The sequence below is a fragment of the Blennius ocellaris genome (assembly GCF_963422515.1).
Source record: "Blennius ocellaris genome assembly, chromosome: 8".
Classification (NCBI taxonomy): domain Eukaryota; kingdom Metazoa; phylum Chordata; class Actinopteri; order Blenniiformes; family Blenniidae; genus Blennius; species Blennius ocellaris.
In genome coordinates, this window is record NC_137657.1 from 11961868 (window position 1) to 11980865 (window position 18998).

Consider the following 18998-nt stretch of genomic DNA (forward strand, 5'->3'; position numbering starts at 1 on the left):
CTTCTCTCTCCCCTGCTTGCCTGCTTTCCCCCTCTTCTCTTCTCTCCTTTCTCTTCTCATGTGGTGCTTCTACCTTCCCTCCTTTTCCTGGTTCCTGCACCAGATATTCAAACTCTTCCTCGTGTATACTTCTTTGACTCCTATGCCACAATTCAGACTAATGGCTCCGACAGTAGGTTTTTTTTGTTGTTTTTTTTTTAACCACACCGTACTTGCATTCCTCCTTCCCACTCCTGCTTACATTACTCTCTAGTTCCCCCCACTGTTCTGTATGATGCCTTTCGTGTGACGTTTAGTCTTAACGTTTAGTTGATTTTTTTTGTGTTGTAGTTTAGTGATATTTGCACGGCGTCCCAACTGTGTTGTTCTGTTGCTCTCTTATCACTTTCTAACAAGAACCGGCTTTTAGTTGCAGTGCTGTGATTGTGTGACGTTTCTCTCGTATAGATGCAGTTCTCTTTCATTCTGTAGAAACTGTCAACGTAGAAGCATGTTCTCAATTAGTCACGAAAGCCCAATTTCAGGATCACATAACAGTTCCACCTTCAAACTTCAACTGAAAGAGTTTTATAGGTGCAAATTCTACATCTGGCCAGGAGGCAGCAGAAAAAGGAAAAAAAAAATCAAGCTTTCTTTAAGAATTAAACACAGAGTGTTGCATTAATGTGACTTGCCTCTGAAAATACAAACATATCAAATTACCAATGCAGACAGAAATGTGATCCTGAAAGATCTGTAGAGATTCACAACATAGTAATAGCTTGGCTGTTGGGTCGGTAGTGTCATGAATGTAGCTATTTGGGTTATTGTGGCACTTCCAACTCGTTACGGATCCACAAAAGTAAGTGAGAAAACTAAGATCGTCCTATATTCTGAAACGTCACGAGATGTTGGGCACACCTTTGGCGTAGGATCGTCACTGAAATCCCAGTTCTGTGTGTTTCACTGGACTCGGTGCCACGTATGACGATAAAGTATCTGAAGTGATCTTTAATATCGCCGTCAGATCAGGAACAAAAATATATGGTACGTGTGTGTCCTCGTCAGGGAAACCTGTCGAGACTTGACCAGAGCAAACAGGTTAATCTTCAAAAGATTTTCCCATGAGACACCTGCAGTGTATTCAGCCAGCGTGCATGTGTGTCTTTTCTAAACGCACAAATAACCACTTGTGCTCTGAATCCATTGGATATCACTGTCTGTCCAAAGCATCGATAGCGGATGTGACTGCAGCAGTGAAATATTTATATCATGACATTTCCTTTTCACGAGCCCCGATTATAAAATGCCGAGTCACGTCTGCTCTTTTACTCCACTGAGTCATTACTGAAGCTGAGACCGTGCTCTCTGTTCTCCACTAGTGGACAGGATTGTGAGTCTGGACAAGGTTTCAACAGTAGAGAGCAACAGGCCAGCCCCATTTGGCACAGCCGGCAAGAAAACGAAGATGGGCATGTTTAGGACCGTCGGTCAACTCTACAAAGAGTCTCTCACGAAGCTGATGGCCACGCTGAAGAACACCAACCCAAACTTCCTCCGCTGCATCATCCCCAACCACGACAAGAAGGTGACACCAGGGTCCTGATGGGAGATAAAGTTTATGTTCTCTTCATCCTGTGTTCCGGGTTAATTTGCTTACAGTTAAAACACTTTAAGATTTTTAATGTAAAGTGCTTTACAAATGTATAATTTTTTTGAATTGTAAATGTTGATTATAAGGAGAATAAGAAAATACGAACCTCACAGCTTTTGCAGACGCAAACAAAAATGTAGAGAGAGAAAAAAAACTCTACAAACCCTCATGAGCAGGCAGAGGCCTCAGAGGAGATAAAAAAAACTCTTCTTTAACTGCAACAAATCTCCAACAGAGGTAGAGAACATCTGTTGGAGGTCTGGACAGAGTAATCAACACAATGCGGACTGATGGGGCCGCAAACCAAATATCAAGGGCTCCCAGCTGCAGGGATGACTGCTATAAAGTGCAGAAAGCATAGGGAGACACACAAAGTTAATGTTGTTTAATGGTGAGATATAAATGGGAATAACTCTTATTTCTTTGCATTTATCTCTCCCTGTTGCTCAGTGCATTGAACAGGTTCTCCCAGCAGTCTGAACCTGCAGAGGCTCAACTCAGAAAGTTGTTCAATGTGACCTGACTGAGCTCAGAATCTGTCATTCTTTACGCGGTAGCATTCTCAGTCTCCCTTCCTCTCTTTCCATCAGGCTGGAAAACTTTCACCCCAATTGGTCTTGGACCAGCTGAGGTGCAACGGTGTTCTGGAGGGGATCCGTATCTGCAGACAAGGCTTCCCGAACCGCATCTCCTTCCAGGAGTTCCGACAGAGGTGCGCGTTTGCCATTGGCTGGAAGTGGAACCTTTCATAACCATCTGTTTCCCCCTGCCTTCCTCACTGCTTCACATGTCCCCCTCAAGCACCTCCTCTGACACCTGCTACTGACCTTTTGCAAACATCGTACATCTCACTCAATCGCACATTCATGAAATTACGTTTTTTTTCCTCCAGATATGAGATCCTAACTCCAAACGCTATTCCTCGCACTTTCATGGATGGAAAACAAGCATCAGAGCTCATGGTAAGAAACTTTCTAATTGCTTCTAAGGTCATATTGTCCCATTGGATAGAGAAACTGATCTTGGCTGTCTTTGTTCAGATCAAGGCTTTGGATCTGGATCCAAACCTGTACAGGGTGGGTCAGAGTAAAATCTTCTTCAGAGCTGGAATCCTGGGTCATCTGGAGGAGGAGCGAGACGTGAAGATCACCAACACCATCATTAACTTGCAGAGCGCCTGCAGAGGCTATCTTGCACGCAGGTAAGACTTAAACCCAAGCAGAGTGTTACAGGTTTTACAAACAGGCTTTTTGCACATCCTGTTATATGTCAATTGTCACGTATATAATAAGAAAACATTTTATTACCTGTAAATATTTTTTAGAATAAATAAATTCAACATAGACTAATCATCTACCCAGCAGAAGAGATGGAAAATAAAGGTAACCATGTGACTCAGGTGAGGTTTCGCTGTGGTGCTCGCTGCTCTGATGCTGGCAGTTTTGTGTTTCACCCTTACAGGGTCATTAATATTTCATCTTTTATCAGCCCCTATCACTGACTCAGAAATTATAACTGCACTGAAAGCTATTCGGCTGAGGTTGTTGAAGCATGTGAGTCACAACCAATTGAAGTTATATGTTCACACACCTTGAGGAGGCTATTTACAAAAATGACTCCTCACTGGTTAATCAGTTGCCCCATCACACAGTGGAAAGCAAATATTGTTATATTGCATAAATGATATTAAAGTTTAATGTCACATGATATCAGATCACTCAGTTCAGTATTGCAATAATCAGATTTAGCGTTTAGGATTTCTAAAATGGGCTGTGCACACTAATGAACAACAGAAATATGAACAATAATAGCTACTTTCAGAGCTACTTTCCATCCTGCTTCCTTGATCTCGGGAGAGGATTTCTTCATGTTATCATGTTGATGTGTTTTGTTTTGATCGTGTTTCAGAGCCTTCTCGAAGAAGCAGCAGCAGCTGAGCGCGCTGAGGGTGATGCAGAGGAACTGTGCTGCTTACCTCAAACTCAGGAACTGGCAGTGGTGGCGACTGTTCACAAAGGTACCGTCACATGTTGACGACTACACGCGCAAAGAACACAGGAGAATTTAATTTGATTTATTTTTTATTTTAACTACTTGGATCAGTCAAAGTGACTCTATATCACAACACGTAATTGTCTCATTATTGTGTGGCACCTGTTAGTGATTGGGATCTATTCGCAAAGTTGATGTGTTAAAAGAAGACGAGCAAAGACTTGACGGGGTCATGAGCAGTCATTGCCCGTTGGTGGCGAGTGAAGACGCACCCTACAGACGACCTACGGTGGTTCAGATCACTGCAGGGGTGGATGTTTTGTCTGATCAGTGTATGTTTATTCACACAAAACTAAAGAAGTGATTAGATTGCTGTGATTAAATCAATCTAAAGAAAATAGAAGAACTGAATGAAATACATTTTTTGGGATAAAATGTTGGATTAAAGAAGAAAAAAAAAAGAATTTTAATTAAATCACTGAAGCTTGCGAGTTTGTGAATTTGTATTCACCGCTGGGTCTCCCTCTCCCCGTACCGACCAGGTGAAGCCCTTACTGCAGGTGACTCGGCAGGATGAGGAGATCCAGGTCAGGGAAACCGAGCTCCTGAAGGCCAAAGACCACCTCACCCGAGTGGAGCAGGACTTCACGGAGCTGAACCAGAAGCACACTCAGGTACGCAAACCTCATCCCGGCACGTCGGCCTGTCCGCACCTGTCCTGGCTGTGCCTGAAGCCCTCGAATCGGCACCCTTTCTCCCTCTCTGTCACGTCGTAGCTGATGGAGGAAAAAGCGGTGCTGGCCGACCAGCTGCAGGCCGAGGCTGAGCTGTTTGCAGAGGCAGAGGACAGGCGAGCCAGGCTGGCCAGTCGTAAGCAGGAGCTGGAGGAGGTGCTGGGAGAGATGGAGACACGACTGGAGGAAGAGGAGGAGAGGACTCTGCAGCTGACCAATGAGAAGAAGAAAATGCAGCAGACTGTACAGGTTTGGGGACTTTCAGATTCGTCACTGTCAAATTAAGTTTTATGAGTCACGGAAACAAAAGCTGAATGTAGATCTGCCGTCATCTGTCTGTCCTTGTCCTGACATGTTACTTTAACTGACTCCGGTTTCTTCCAGGACTTGGAGGAGCAGGTGGAGGAGGAGGAGCGCTCCAGACAGCGCCTCCTGCTGGAGAAAGTGAGCCTTGACACCAAAGTGAAGAGTCAGGAGACTGACTTGATGACTGCGGTGGAGCAAAGAGACAGATTTTCCAAGGTGGAGATCACTTTTGTTGGTTCCAGTGATTGTTTTCACACAATGAAACGTTCAAATCCTTCCATTCATACGTGATGTTGTTCTCTGAGCAGGAGAAGAAACAGCTGGAGGATCGTCTTGCTGAAGTCAACGACCAACTCACCGAGGAAGAGGAGAAGACAAAAAGTCTCACAAAGCTCAAGAACAAACAGGAGGCCATGATTGCTGATTTTGAGGGTAAATGTCTAAATGGAATTTAGAATTCACTCGTGTGTATCGTCCAAACACAGATGAGCTCATAAGCTGTTACAGATTTATGATGGTATATGTGAGCTTGTTTGTTTTTTTTATCACTGTGTGCAGATCGTCTAAAGCGTGAAGAGCAGGGCCGTTTAGAGCAAGAGAAGCTGAAGAGGAGGATAGAGAACGACACGGTGGAAGCTCAGGAACAGCTGTCAGACCTGACCATGTTGGTCAGTGACCTGAGGAGCAGCTTGTCTCAAAAAGAGAAGGACATCACCTCCCTGCAGGGCCAGTAAGACACAGGAAAACGTGCAGGTGACATTTTGCAAAGAGTGATGAACCTTTCTGACACACATTCTTGTCCGTCTCACTTTACTTCCTGCCAGGTTGGAGGAAGAGGCCGCACGTCGGTCTGAAGCTCAGAGGTCATTGAGAGAGGCCTTGTCTCAGGTGTCTGAGCTCAAGGAGGAAGTAGACAATGAACGAGCAATGAGGGAAAGAGCAGAGAAACAGAGAAGGGACCTTGGGGAGGAGCTCGAGGCTTTGAAGACCGAACTGGAGGACACGCTGGACACCACAGCCGCACAGCAGGAACTCAGGTAAATCAAGGCAATTATAGATTATCAGTTCAGAGTCTCAACCCAAAAAAGTTTTTTTTGAACTGAGAAACGATGTAAAAAGGGGCCAAAACTCATCACCGTCACCTTTCATGATGGAGTGAGTTGTTCAACCATGTGGGAACAGCCTGAAAACATCTCCTCCAAAATGGGAGGAGCAAGAGTTGAGGTGTTTTCAGGCATCTGATTAGGATGCTTCATGGTCCATAAGAGGTGCAGCTAGCATAGCTTGGACCTGCAGCAGGCGCAATACTTTTCAAAAAGCCTGGGAACACACCAGGGGTACAGACGGGGGCAATCTGTGGGGCACATGCTACTTCATTGTTTATAGATGATGAACCAATTCCAAAAAAATACACCAATTGGTGTCACATGGGATGGTATAAGGAAGGTCAGTTGTAATTACTATTTAATTCCTGTATTGCTGAATAAAACTTAATGAAAAACATTGAGGGAAGTTCATTCAATAATCCTAACCCTGATAGTGAGGATGGATTTTCTCGTGGTTAATTTATCATCGCTGAGTTTGAAGTAGCAGCTGGGGGGTCGAGACGTCTGCAGTTATTTGCGCTCTATATTGTCACCAAAACAAATGCGCAGTTGAGAAACTATGACCTTGATATGTCTAACGTCTCCTCAGGTCTCGTCGGGAGGTAGAGTTAAGTGACCTGCAGCGGTGTGTCGAGGAGGAGACTCGCCGCCACGACTCTCAACTGTCTGAACTCCGAGTTAAGCACAGCGCCACCATAGACAACCTGCAGGAGCAGCTGGACAACGGCAAAAGAGTACGAGAAGCGCGTACACACACGCATTCAAAACATATACAACTCCATTACTCATGAAGTACCCTTCAACTTTTCTTTCAGACGTGTCAGAATCTCGAGAAGACCAAGGCGGCGCTGGAGGTTGAGAGAGAGAACTTGATAGGCGAGCTCAAGAGCCTCCAAGCGGGCCGCACAGAGTCCGACAGAGGTCGCAAAAGGGCCGAGAATCAGCTGCAGGAGCTCAACGCTCGCCTGGGTCAGGCCGACAGGGAGAAGGAGGACCGGGAGGAGCGGGTGCACAAGCTGCAGGTGAGAAACGCATGCATGTACATCAAAATAAAGATCAGGCGTATTGGAATGCAATTCGATTGTATTAAACCCTAAATTTTAAGTTTCGTTTCCAAAAAATTTTTGTGTTTTCATTTCGGGGGGTGTTTTGTTGCGTCTCAGATCCTACGAAAGCACATATATGTTGTTATGAACCTTTAATTCTCTTCGTTAATTTACATTTATGACCTTCCTTGTCTTTTTCAGACCGAGATCGAAACCATGTCCAGCAATTTGTCCTCTTCCGATACCAAATCGCTCCGACTCTCTAAAGAGGTCACCAGCCTGGAGAGCCAGCTGAGTGACGTGAAGGTGAGAAATACAGTCAGAGATCAGACGTGGCGTCGCTTGAGATTTAGGAGGCAGATTTCGCAGAAATAATTGGAACAAAATAAACTCTGCTCTGTGTCATGATGCACTTTTGGCTTTTCTTCTATATTAGGAACAACTGCAGGACGAGACGCGTCAGAAGATGACCCTGAGCTCCAGGGTGCGGGCGCTGGAGGAGGAGAAGAACGGGCTGATGGAACGACTAGAGAAGGAGGAAGAAATAAACACTGAGCTGACCCGGCAGATCCAAACTCACACGCAGCAGGTGAATCGGTGACAAAGCCATGCCTTGTTTCGCGCTTCAGCTTCTGTCTTACTTAATTAACATGTATATAAACTCCACATTTATGACGGTTTGGAATAATTCAAGGGGGGGTTTTTTTCGGACAGGGCCAGAGTTGTGCTCAAAGTCAAGTTTCAGTGAACCATTTGTAAATCAAACCCTCGATCCTTCCCTGCAGCTGGCAGAGCTTCGTAAGCAGTCGGAGCAGGTGAGCACCGCGGCGGAGACGGGAGAAGAGACGCGCAGGAAGCTGCAGAGAGAGCTGGACAGCGTCGTTCAAAGGGAGCGACAGAAAGAGGAAGAGAAGGAGAGAGTGGAGAGGCAGCGGGAGCGCCTGAGGGAGGAGATCGAGGACATGACACTGGCTCTGCAGAGAGAGAGGCAGAACTGCACGGCCCTGGAAAAGAGGCAGAAGAAATTTGATCAGGTTAGAGATTTGTATTGATACCGATTGTTGGATGTGGAATATTCTTAGTGGAACGTCTTTGCAGCTGTATTAACTTTTGCGTCCATCTTCCTCAGTCTCTGGCGGAGGAGAAGGCGGTGGGCGCTCGGCTGGCGGAAGAGAAAGACCGAGCAGAAGCCGACAGCAGAGAAAAGGAAACAAGATTTCTGTCGCTCTCCCGATCCCTGCAGGTAAAGTCCAAGAGACGGCATGTAAATATTTGTTCATATATGTGCTAGGGTGTTATAAAAATTTACCACCCTAGGTGAAGGAGAGCAGCACATGACAAAACACGTCGAATAAATGCAGAAAATCTAAGTAAAGCAGAGCCGTCAGCTCTTTAACATTCGGAATAGTATCAATACAATATAGCCACCTCGTGGCTCCATGGGCAGCCTTCTGTTGCTGCGGCCGTTACACTCATGGCCTTGATTTATATCTTGTTTTGTCATTATAATTACTCTGCATTACATTCCTCGCATACATTTTGAGTAAAAAAAATGTAATTCTGATTATTTGGGTTTTGAAAATAAATGTTCCTTTTCTTATGTCAATCTTTCATCGTGATATCCTGTCGAAAATCACCGCGTCTGTATTTTTTGTGTGTAGGAGGTGCAGGACAATAGAGACGAGCTGGAGCGGGCCAACAAGCAGCTCCGGCTGGAGATGGAGCAGCTTGTGAACCAGCAGGACGACGTTGGCAGAAACGTAAGAGTCCACCTCTCGGAGCCGTCCCCTCTGTTCCCCTGTCTCGCTCCTCGGTGAGTCACCGTCTCTCGCTTGCCTCCGCGTCAGGTGCACGAGCTGGAGCGAACCCGCAGGGCTTTGGAAACCGAGGCCCAGAATCTGCGCGTTCAGACACAGGAGCTGGAGGAGGAGCTGACGGAGGCGGATAACTCCAGGCTGCGGCTGGAGGTCACCCTGCAGGCGCTCAAGGCTCAGTTTGAGAGGGAGATCGGCAAAAGCGAGGAGACGGGAGAGGAGAAGAGGAGGGCCCTCACCAAAAAGGTGGAGAAGAGACCCAAGAGACGGAAGCACTAGCGTTTCCACGTCTCCATTTTTTTTAAATGACTCACTTTCGCCCCATGCACTCCTTTTCCTCTTGCAGGTTAAGGAGCTGGAGATCCAGCTGGAAGAGGAGAGGAGTCAGCGCTCTCAGGCCGTGTCTACCAAAAAGCAGCTGGAAGCAGAGCTGCAGGAGTCTGAGGCCCAAATGGAGGCAAACGGTCGTGGAAAAGAGGAGGCGATGAAGCAGCTACGGAAGCTTCAGGTGAAACTGGAGAAAACTTAAACGGTTAAAATTAAACAGCCTTTGGATTTGTGTCAGGAGAATTCTCCTAGTAAAAAAAACTCCAGGGAGACAGAATCCACAGGAATCAGACTGAGAGTGATCTGAAAAAGTGTAAGACAATTTTATTACATTATTCTTGCAAGAAGAGACAAAGTCACGGCACAACCGTTGCACGATTGACCAGGAGTTTGCCGAAAGTCTGAAGTCAGACGGCGTCTTCTTAAAGGCTGACATTGTTTTCAGTCTGCATTGAAGGACACCAGAAGAAGCACAGGGGTTTCTGCAGTTAATGAAAAAATGTCCATAATTAAAATGATCTTAGTTGATTGATTTCTAACTGGGAAAATATAAGTGTATACTCATTAACTAAATTTATTAAAGGTCTGAGCACAACGCATTATTATAGGCTAAAAGTAATAAAGTGCCAAAAGAGGAGGTCCAGTCAACCCGTCGTACCTCCTACCTAAGGCCTCTGTTCCTGACCGTTCAGAACATTTTTTGTTAATGATGGACCACCAGAGCAATACTGACTTTAAACATTATACCAGAAGTCTGTGGTGAGCGAGTCATTCAGATCTGGAAAAAAATAGCCCTTCGTACTCGTCGTCTGTGCGCGATGTAACATGAGACGTGCAGTGTGTGAGATTTACAAGGTGTATCTGCAGGGCGGAGGTGACGTGTGAAATGTGTGTGGCAACCGTCTGTAGACGCTTTTTGAGCAGCGTCTGTAAGAACCCACGAGTTGTAAACCTTCAACACAAAAGACACACAGGACAGTTTGCATGTCAATCCTGAGAAAATGCAGAATCCTTCAGTGTGTGAGCATCTAAACATTTTCCATAGCAGGCCACATGATTTATATTAAACAGCACTGGATTTAAAAAGAAAATAAATAAAATAAACACCTTTTGGATTTGTTACAGGGTCAAATGAAAGAAATCCTACGCGAGCTCGAGGAAACCAAGACAAGTCGGGAAGACGTGTTCACGCACTCCAAAGACAGCGAGAAGAGGATTCAGTCGTTGGAAGCAGAAATGCTGCAACTCACTGAGGTGTGTTGATGTGTTTGTATAATAAGAAATATTTAAGGTCTCTAATAGTGACTATACGTGTTTACCTGACTTGCATTCCCGCCTTCATTTCTCTGTAGGAGCTGGCTATCTCCGAAAAGCAGAGGAGACAGTTGAAGCAGGACGTGGATAGGATGGAGGATGAGATGGTCAGCAGTACTGCAAAGTCAGTGAGACGTTTCTTCTAATATTTTGTCTTCAATGTGTTTTCACGTGACAAACTATGATGTAAATCTAATATACTGTAGTTATTTTAGCCCGCCTTCGCTTGTAATTGTGGCCCTCCAGGTCGAACGCAGCACTGACTGTAAAGATGTCATGTATCCAATGACCTCGGGAGGTTTTTCCCAGTCACACCTGAACACGGGACCTTTGTTATTTTCACAACAGGGCGGCGATGGCTGAGGAGAAGCGGAGGTTAGACGCACGCGTGTCTGAGCTGGAGGAGGAGCTGGAGGAGGAGCAGACCAACACTGAACTGATGACCGAGCGACAGAGGAAGACCGCTCTGCAGGTGCGGTAGAACACACACACACACACACACACACACACACACACACCTGCGCGTAGGTCATCGTGAACGCTCCCGGTGGTCATCGCCGCTCCGCCCGTCCTGCAGGTGGAGACTCTGACTGTGCAGCTGCAGGGAGAGAAGACTCGGACCCAGAACGCCGAAGCGTCTCAAGACCACCTGGAGAGGCAGAACAAAGAGCTCAAGGCTCGGCTGGGCGAGCTGGAGGGAGCAGTGAGGGGCAAGCTCAAGCTCAGCGTCGCCGCCCTGGAGGCGAAGATTGAGACGATGGACGAGCAGCTGGAACAAGAGAGACAGTGAGACAAGCTACATTAGCATTAATAAAAAAAAATAAAAGAATGATGTCCCTGCCATTTTTATAGTTAAATTAAACAAATCATAGAAACTTAAACTAAAATGACATGCTTGTTGCTGTAATGAGCGTCTAATGACTTTTACTTTTTCCTCAGGGAACGAGCCATCGCCAACAAACTGGTACGGAAGACAGAGAAGAAACTGAAGGAGGCGTTTATGCAGGCAGAGGACGAGAGAAGACATGCAGACCAGTACAGAGAACAGGTGAAACACACACACACACACACACACACACACACACACACACACACACACACACACACACACACACACACAAAACACCATGATACAATGGAGAAGGTTATTTGTCCCCGATACGTAATCTGTTCAACATTTTTGGTTTTAACTTCTGTAATTGTATCTCATAATTCATAAAAATCTAAATACAGTATCTGAAAATATTAGAATGGCTCAAATTTACAAACTCGTTTCTATGTTATCAATATCTGTAGAGATACCTGGGTATGGATAATAAAAAAATATATTTTTTAAAGCATTGCAAGCAACAGAGTTTTAAATAATTATTTAATGGGTGGGTCACTCAGCTTGCGCTTCTAATTAAGCCACAAAGAAAGTGTTGAAAAATCATCCTAAAATGAGTGACTTATCCGGCTCAGTCCACGCTAATCCTAATCCTGCACCAACATCTGTGTGTTCATTGGGGAGTTGGTTGGAAAGTAATTCCCTCCGTCACGGCGGCGACACGGGCTCTCCTCCCAAAACAACATCTATAATCATCTGCCCCGTTTAATCTGATCCCAGTCAGCTCTCCCAGACTGAACGTGTCTCCTCTCTCTCTCTCTCTCTCTCTCTCGCTCTCGCTCTCTCTCTTCCCCCCCCCCCCCCCACCTTCCTGTCTTCCTCTTCCTCTTCCTCCCGCCAGCTGGATAAGTCGATGGTGCGACTGAAGCAGTTGAAGAGGCAGCTGGAGGAGGTGGAGGAGGAGAACTCCCGCTCCAACGCCCAGAAGAGGAAGCTCCAGCGGGAGCTGGAGGAGCTCGTCGACTCCAACCAGACCATGAACCGAGACATGTCCTCGCTCCGCAACCAGCTCAGGTAAGTCGGCGCGCAAGTTATCGGTGTGATTGTTGTCTGTGTTCTCCGCGATCATGATTTCATGTTTTTGTTTGTTTTTAACACCCCATTAACATGATATGATTTGTCTTAATTTACTGTTTTGTTATGTCCATCTAACATTGACCCATTATCCATCTGTCTGCGTCACTCCAACACTCAGCGTCCCTGACTGGAAGCCAGAGTAAAGTCGGTCACTGTGCGTGAGATTTTATTTATTTCTCATTCTTTGTGTTTGTTTTTTTGTTTGTTTGTTCGTATGTATGTGTCTGTGTGTTTTAATAGGGATTGATTTATAGAAATTTACATGTTTTATAACCACTCTGTATATTTATGAACAGTAAGTTCAGTTTAGCATGAAGAGAAAGTAAGTCATGGTATAATATGGTATTATTATTATTAATGGTATTAATCGTAATTAATCTCACAGATTAACTTTTTGTCACTCACAAACTAAACCTCTGTGTCCATGAAAATTATGTTATACTCTTATACATAAGTGTTAACTGGAAAAACTTGGTATTCAATGAAATATTAATAATCTAATGCTATTACTATCCAGACGAAGGGTTAATGGAGGTTAATGTACCGCAGGATCGCAATTTAGTCGATTGATAGCGAGAAAAAACCCCAACAAGCAACTCCATATTTTCCTTCCTCTTTGTTTTATTGCGGAGAACTTGTACATTCTGGAAATGCTGAAAAATAATGAACAATTTCAATATTCTCATTAAATCCCCAAAAAAAGTTGCGTCCCAAAAATGCTATGAAGGAATTGTAAGCAATGACTGTAGTTTCTTGTGATTTAGTGACACGATGTGTCGTCGCCTTCCTTTGAGCTCCCTGCCCTTCTGCCTGTTGGCGCCCAGACGACGTACTGACGCTCTCCCCTGTCCCCACGCAGACGCGTCACCCTGCCCGTGTCGATGCGTGGACGCCGAGCTTTGGTTGACGACTTCTCGCTGGAGAACTCCGACTCGGAGGAGCCCCCCGCCTCGCCCACCCCCTCCTCTGGACTCCCAGGGACCCCGACTCCTTCCTCAGACCACAACCTGGACCCGCCACCGCCCTACAGTGTTAACAACACGGAGTGACACACACACGCACACACACACTGATTCAGCTATAACGCACGCATAGATAAACACACACGCATCGGCCTCTCAGGGGTGACGGAGTGACACGCACACAGCACATTACACCCGTTTTAGAGCAAATACAGACATAAAAGATGCATACATAGGCTGCTTTAACTATAAAAAAAAAAACCTTCTGATTCATTCATGCTCTTTAAGAGTTTTGCCTCGGTTTTTTTTTTCTCAATACATACAGAAAATGTGTAAAGACGAGAGTTTACAAAGGGGCAGCGAGGGTTAATTTTTATCCTGTAACATAACAAAAGACTGGAAATTTCTACATTATGCCTCTGAAACTTTTAAACTGCACCTCTGGAGCTCCAAAATGAGAGTGAATTATTCTCACTGTGATGCTGTACAGTACGAAAAAGCCCCGTAAAGAAATACAAAGGCGGCCATGTCTTTTACATTGGGAGGTATTCACAAGCCACGCTGAACCCAGACCGGAGGGTGAACATGCTTCTGAGGGATGTGAAGACAATCTATGTTAATGTTTGAACAGGAAGCACAGGGGCTCACCTGCTGACATTAGAGCATGTCGACTAATTTCCAAACATAAAATTAAGGTCTGGGATCATTTGGCCAAAACTGGAAACTGGAAACTAGAGTGCAGCACATTTTGTCAAAACACTTAACGACGGCAAGTATCTCATTCAAATAAAATGTTTCTTAAAGTTATTTATAAGGAACTTGTACGTCAGGATTTCATTTTTATACTGCTTGTCACCACTACAGTGACTCAAACTACTGAACTACCTTAAAGAGTCACAGCGAGGCTGAATTTACTCATTGGCCCTTTTTTTGCGTAGGTTTAAAAAAGAAAAAAACAAAAAAAAGCAAAACGGTTTGTCTCAAGCCGCCGCATAGGTAGTATTAGATAGTTTCTTCAAGTTAAGTCTTAATATATTTCTTGAGAAATTCAGATTTGTATAATTTATATCGAGTACAAACTTAAGTTATTGATCACTGCTTGTTTTCTGTACGACTGGGCCAAGTGTGGAAGCATGTGAGTGTGACGGTATCGGCTCCTGCTGGCTCGCACGTCGGCTTCCTTTGGGCCCGACGTCACAGCGTCAGGTCTCAGAGATGAATTTGCATGAGAAAAAAAAAATTATGAAACCCTCAAATTATCGCAGGAGTAAAAACTCCACATAACTTAAAACAAGCTGTAGAGATTTGTATTCGTTCCTTTTTATCCAAAAGCAGAACAAATTGTCATATAACCGCCCCCCCCTCCTTTTTTTTTTTTTTTTTTTTTTTGGCATCACTGTTTTCTTGTACACTGTCATTTCGATTCTACTGAACTGTATAAATTTCCAATCAAAGGTCTTTTGTGTTGAACCAAACGGTGGGCGTACGGATGAGACAAGGGACATAACGTCGTAGTGAACGTAGCGTAGCTGTAGAGTTAATGTAGACAACGGGAGCAGGGGCTGCTTTGTGGTTTTCTGCCGTCTTCCCACTGTTGGAACAAAGTCAGCCTCTCCTCACCGTTCATGCGTAGAAGATTGTAGAAATCCGAGCGTCGGGCTCAAAGCTTTTTCATATAGTAGTAGTGTTAGGTTTAATGAAAGAAAAAAAAAATGACAACAAAGGCAGTGGGGAATTAATTTTTTTTTTACACTAGTGGCATGTAGAACAAAAAAAAACCAACAAAAAACTTGCTTCTCTCTTCTCTCTCTTTTTTTTTTTTACCCTCGCCATCTGATCAAAGTGACTTTTATCTACGTTGGGCTCTTTGCTGACTCCCACTGTGAATCCTGGTTACTAATATCATTTGATTCCATTCATCTTTTAGGAGATGAAGGGCTGTTTTTGCTTTTTTTTTTTTTTTTTTTCTTGTTTGCCACCTTTTAATGCACCTGTATGCCTGCAACAACTGTGAGTCTGCCCTGGGGGTCGATTCTTAGGCCCTGTTTACACGACAAAGTTTCACATGACGACATCTAATCCCTTAAAAAAAAAAAAAAAAAAAAAAAGGAGTGCGATTACACTGCAGCAGCAGACACACTGACAACCATGTAGTTCGTGTGCCGGGCCACTGGAGGGCGTTGTTGCTTGACTTTGTAATGAACAATACACTATAAACATGAAGGAAATGGAGAGAAAGTATGGACTGATGAGAAATCGAATGCTCTCAACTATAAAACCAATGATATGGATGATAAAACTAGAATACGGTCCGCGAGTCATACCACAACAGGGCCGCCATCTTTGTTTACGAGTGGATGAGCAGAAGAAAGGGAGGGGGAGAGTGCAAGAGGGAATAGCGACCATGAAAGAATCTTTCCTCCTTGAGAGCTGGTATAAAAACCTGGAGGATACAGGGGATCCATAAAAACCGGTGAGGTGTAAAGGGACCCCCCCCCCCCCTCCTCCTAAAAGTGAAAGTTTTTTTAGATACGCTCGTATTCGTTGTCGTGGAAACAGGGCCTCAGAGACAAAGGAGGAAGTTTGACCTCCCGCTAAAAACGCTCCCGCTTCTTTTCTTGCTTGAGAGCTAAATGTAGAAAATCCCTCCCAGTAACGATAGGAAGTATCAACGAGATAAAAAGGGTAAAAGGGTCGACCTGACTCTGTGCAACGGTAACAAAATACACCAAACAAGTCCTTCAAGGACTAAACTGTGAAGTCTTTATTTAATCTGCCAAAACAAAAAGTTTGTAAGTATTGTGCAGAAACTAAAACAAGTTACTGCCTCTGGCTGACAAATTTGCCTTTAGCTTTTCTTCAAACTTTCCCAAACGGGATAAATATAGTATGATTTTAAATTTAAAAAAGAAAGTGTGCAGCGCAAACACATTGGGCCAAATTTAAAAATTTTGCTAATTCGTCCCAAGAAAATTCAATTGGAATCAACTTGAATTGACCTTTTGTGTGTGTTACACAAGCTTCATGCAAGATTTTTAATGTTCCCGAAGTCTGCATGCACGTTGCATGACGTGTAGTCAAGATTCACAGAGGAGATTCAGCCATTGATTCTTTACCATTAAAAAGAAAATAGGGGGATTTTACACATTTAAAATTCAAATCCATATGAGGATGGTGTGTTCAGTTACCTGCAGATGTGTCTGTTTTCAGTCTTTATGCTCAGATAATATCTGCAGCCACAAGAAAGAGACACATCTACTGTAGTTTTCCCCCAAATGAATCCTCCTGAATTAGAACGAGCACTTCGACTTTAAACCTGTTGACGAGTGAGGATTGTGTCGCTGAAATCACAGATGGTGTTTCTGGGGTTTGTTCTGAATGTTCCTTTTTATTCTTTTGGTTTATTCCAGATGTGTATCTCTATTTGCTCTGCACACGTGGTTTCTCTGTGAGGACGGTTGTCGTCATGTCATTGATGAAACGACAGTGAGCGTGTGGAGGATGAACTTCCCTCCTTCATCTGTTTCTTTTTTTTATTTTCTTCTTGCCACGCCAGGTTCACCGTTGATTATCACTGAGTTGCGGGTGAAAAAAAGTTCAAGCTATGTGGGTCATGAACGACTACTGACGACATATATTTAGTGCCCAAGCACTACAAGTTTTAATTCTTAATTTTTCTGTACGTTTGATTTTTTTTAGCAATATGCAATGATTTGTTTTAAGCTGTTTTTTTTTTTTTTCTTCCTTTCTTTCTTTTTTTACTATTCTGTGTAATTGGTGCACTTTACACACAACCAGTGGAGATGAAAACCAGCCGAGCATCGTCGGGTTGTCATTTAATCCCGGAAAAGGCGATAAAAGCATCAAGCCAAAGGAGCCGACATTGTGTTTCATCGTAACGTGAACTGTCTCTCCAACTTTTCATGTGCGCGTCGTCGTGTCTCGGAAAAATGTCCCGCCCACGTCCAGAAGATGGCAACTTTGTTCAAATAGACCAAAATGTGAGACGCATGAATGGAACTGCTGGGTCGAGAACAGACCAGATCTGTTCACCTGTAGCAAGAAACAAGGCCGGCTCTTCTCTGAGGTGTTGTTTTTTTTTTGTTTTTGTTTTTTTTCTTTTTCCTGTGTTTTGTTTATGGCCTCTGTGGAACATGAAATGTTTTGGAAATGTCTTTTAATTGTTTTAGCCTTTTTGTTTTTCTTTATTTTGTTAATGATGCTGTAATTATAAAAAAAAAAAAAAAAACATCTGACTGGGGTTAACTTTAATATATGTCGTTGGTTTTGATCTTTGTGTGTTTTGTTGCACGGCCATCCATACACAGTTACACCAGACTTTATTCCTAAAGCGCTGTTCTATACTATAAGTACTTTACAATAACTGACCAGATGGACCAGTTAACTAATGAAAATATATAAACACCATATCAAAGCAAGAACGGGATTTTCAGGGAATATTTGTTATTTTGATTCACAAACACTAATAACTCAGAGAACAAGAGTTGCCGGCATAAAAATCAGTGTGTTGTTTAATTCAGAATATGAATCCGTCAGTCCAGTTCCAGTATCAACATTTCATACATAGAACAATAACACTGTCGTCGTACACAAATCAACACACTCATGGTAAACATGCTATACATATAAACTTAAATTAAATAGTTAACTTCCTGTTTGAATTTAAAGGAGGCATTTCCCCTTTTTTTTTTTTTTTTTTTTTCTATAGTCATACAGAAACAATTACAAAGTTACTTTTGATGCGTTCTTTATTTTGGATACAAAGTTGCACCCGTTTCCGTTTTGTTTCAAGATGCTGCGTGCATGAAAAGCAAGAGATAAATAGAAACGTGAAGCAAATTTCAGGGAGAGTCTGGTGATCTTCTGTCCTTCAAGATATCCGTGAACAGCCAGTCGTCCTCGTGCGGGGGTGTTGCTATCGGACGGTTTCCGGGGTTGTGGGGGGGGACGGAGAACGACTGAGCGACGCCTTCGAACGGTGTGAAGTTTGGGTCGGGGTCGCATGTCGGCGTCTCCTGGGTAGGCGGAGACGTGTGGAGCCGTGTGCCGCAGTGGTGGCCGGCCGCGGCGTGGAGGAGGTTTCCACTGCCGTAGAGCTGCTCCTCGGGAGGGTACGCGCTTGATCTCAGCCTCTGCTGGTTGCTCTGGTTTATACTCGGCACTTGATCTTCAGGACAGCTGTGTCTGTACGTATATGTGGGCTCGAAGTTGTCTGACGGGCCCACGTAGGTCACGTCATCAGCCTGGTCCTCCGGCCCGGCGCCGCCCTGCCACGCACACATGCTGTCCAAGTAGGTCTCCAGGTCCGTGCAGCCCGCGAAGTCTTCACTGCCGACGCAAAGGAAGTCCATGATGTCGCTCAGCTGGTCCTCGCAGATGTCCGTGAGGCTCCTGGAGTCCAGAGACAACGGCGAGAGCTCCGGGGAGAAGCACAGGCCGATGTCCACGCTCTGGTCGAGCTGCCTGAAATCGGATTCCTTCAGAGGCGTTTGAGCGTCGTCCGAGAGGCCGTTCGTTGGCTTACATGTTGCGTTTTCACTGAGGCGCTCCAAGTGAAAGATCTCTGGGCTTCGGCAATCCTCCGTACCTTCCCTGGACGTTGAGTCGGCCAGTCTGTGACCCGTCTGCTCTCTCTCACCGCTTTCACTCTGGTCGTTCATTCGAGCACTGCACATGGAGGACTGTAATTCCTGCTGACGTTGATGCTTCTTTTCAGGAGATTCAGTTGATTTTACTGTCTCGTCTGAACCCGAGCAAACTTCACCTGGGATCTCTCTGTG

General features: G+C 44.5%; 1 protein-coding gene across 1 annotated transcript in view; it reads left to right on the forward strand.

The window, feature by feature from the left end:
- Positions 1–17427, forward strand: part of myh14 (myosin, heavy chain 14, non-muscle) — a 32533-nt gene extending 15106 nt beyond the window's left edge. The window contains exons 17-45 of the mRNA XM_080500739.1: positions 104–172; positions 1362–1567; positions 2224–2345; positions 2526–2595; positions 2674–2834; positions 3542–3650; positions 4168–4299; positions 4402–4608; positions 4744–4881; positions 4974–5097; positions 5224–5395; positions 5490–5702; positions 6361–6505; positions 6587–6793; positions 7019–7123; positions 7254–7406; positions 7603–7851; positions 7947–8060; positions 8479–8577; positions 8665–8877; positions 8978–9139; positions 10084–10212; positions 10311–10396; positions 10621–10744; positions 10850–11058; positions 11212–11320; positions 12000–12172; positions 12354–12374; positions 13095–17427. Coding sequence (XP_080356865.1) covers positions 104–172; positions 1362–1567; positions 2224–2345; positions 2526–2595; positions 2674–2834; positions 3542–3650; positions 4168–4299; positions 4402–4608; positions 4744–4881; positions 4974–5097; positions 5224–5395; positions 5490–5702; positions 6361–6505; positions 6587–6793; positions 7019–7123; positions 7254–7406; positions 7603–7851; positions 7947–8060; positions 8479–8577; positions 8665–8877; positions 8978–9139; positions 10084–10212; positions 10311–10396; positions 10621–10744; positions 10850–11058; positions 11212–11320; positions 12000–12172; positions 12354–12374; positions 13095–13284 — 4211 coding nt within the window. The 3' untranslated portion in view covers positions 13285–17427. The remainder of the gene's footprint in view (positions 1–103; positions 173–1361; positions 1568–2223; positions 2346–2525; positions 2596–2673; positions 2835–3541; positions 3651–4167; positions 4300–4401; positions 4609–4743; positions 4882–4973; positions 5098–5223; positions 5396–5489; positions 5703–6360; positions 6506–6586; positions 6794–7018; positions 7124–7253; positions 7407–7602; positions 7852–7946; positions 8061–8478; positions 8578–8664; positions 8878–8977; positions 9140–10083; positions 10213–10310; positions 10397–10620; positions 10745–10849; positions 11059–11211; positions 11321–11999; positions 12173–12353; positions 12375–13094) is intronic.
- Positions 17428–18998: the final 1571 nt, after the last annotated feature.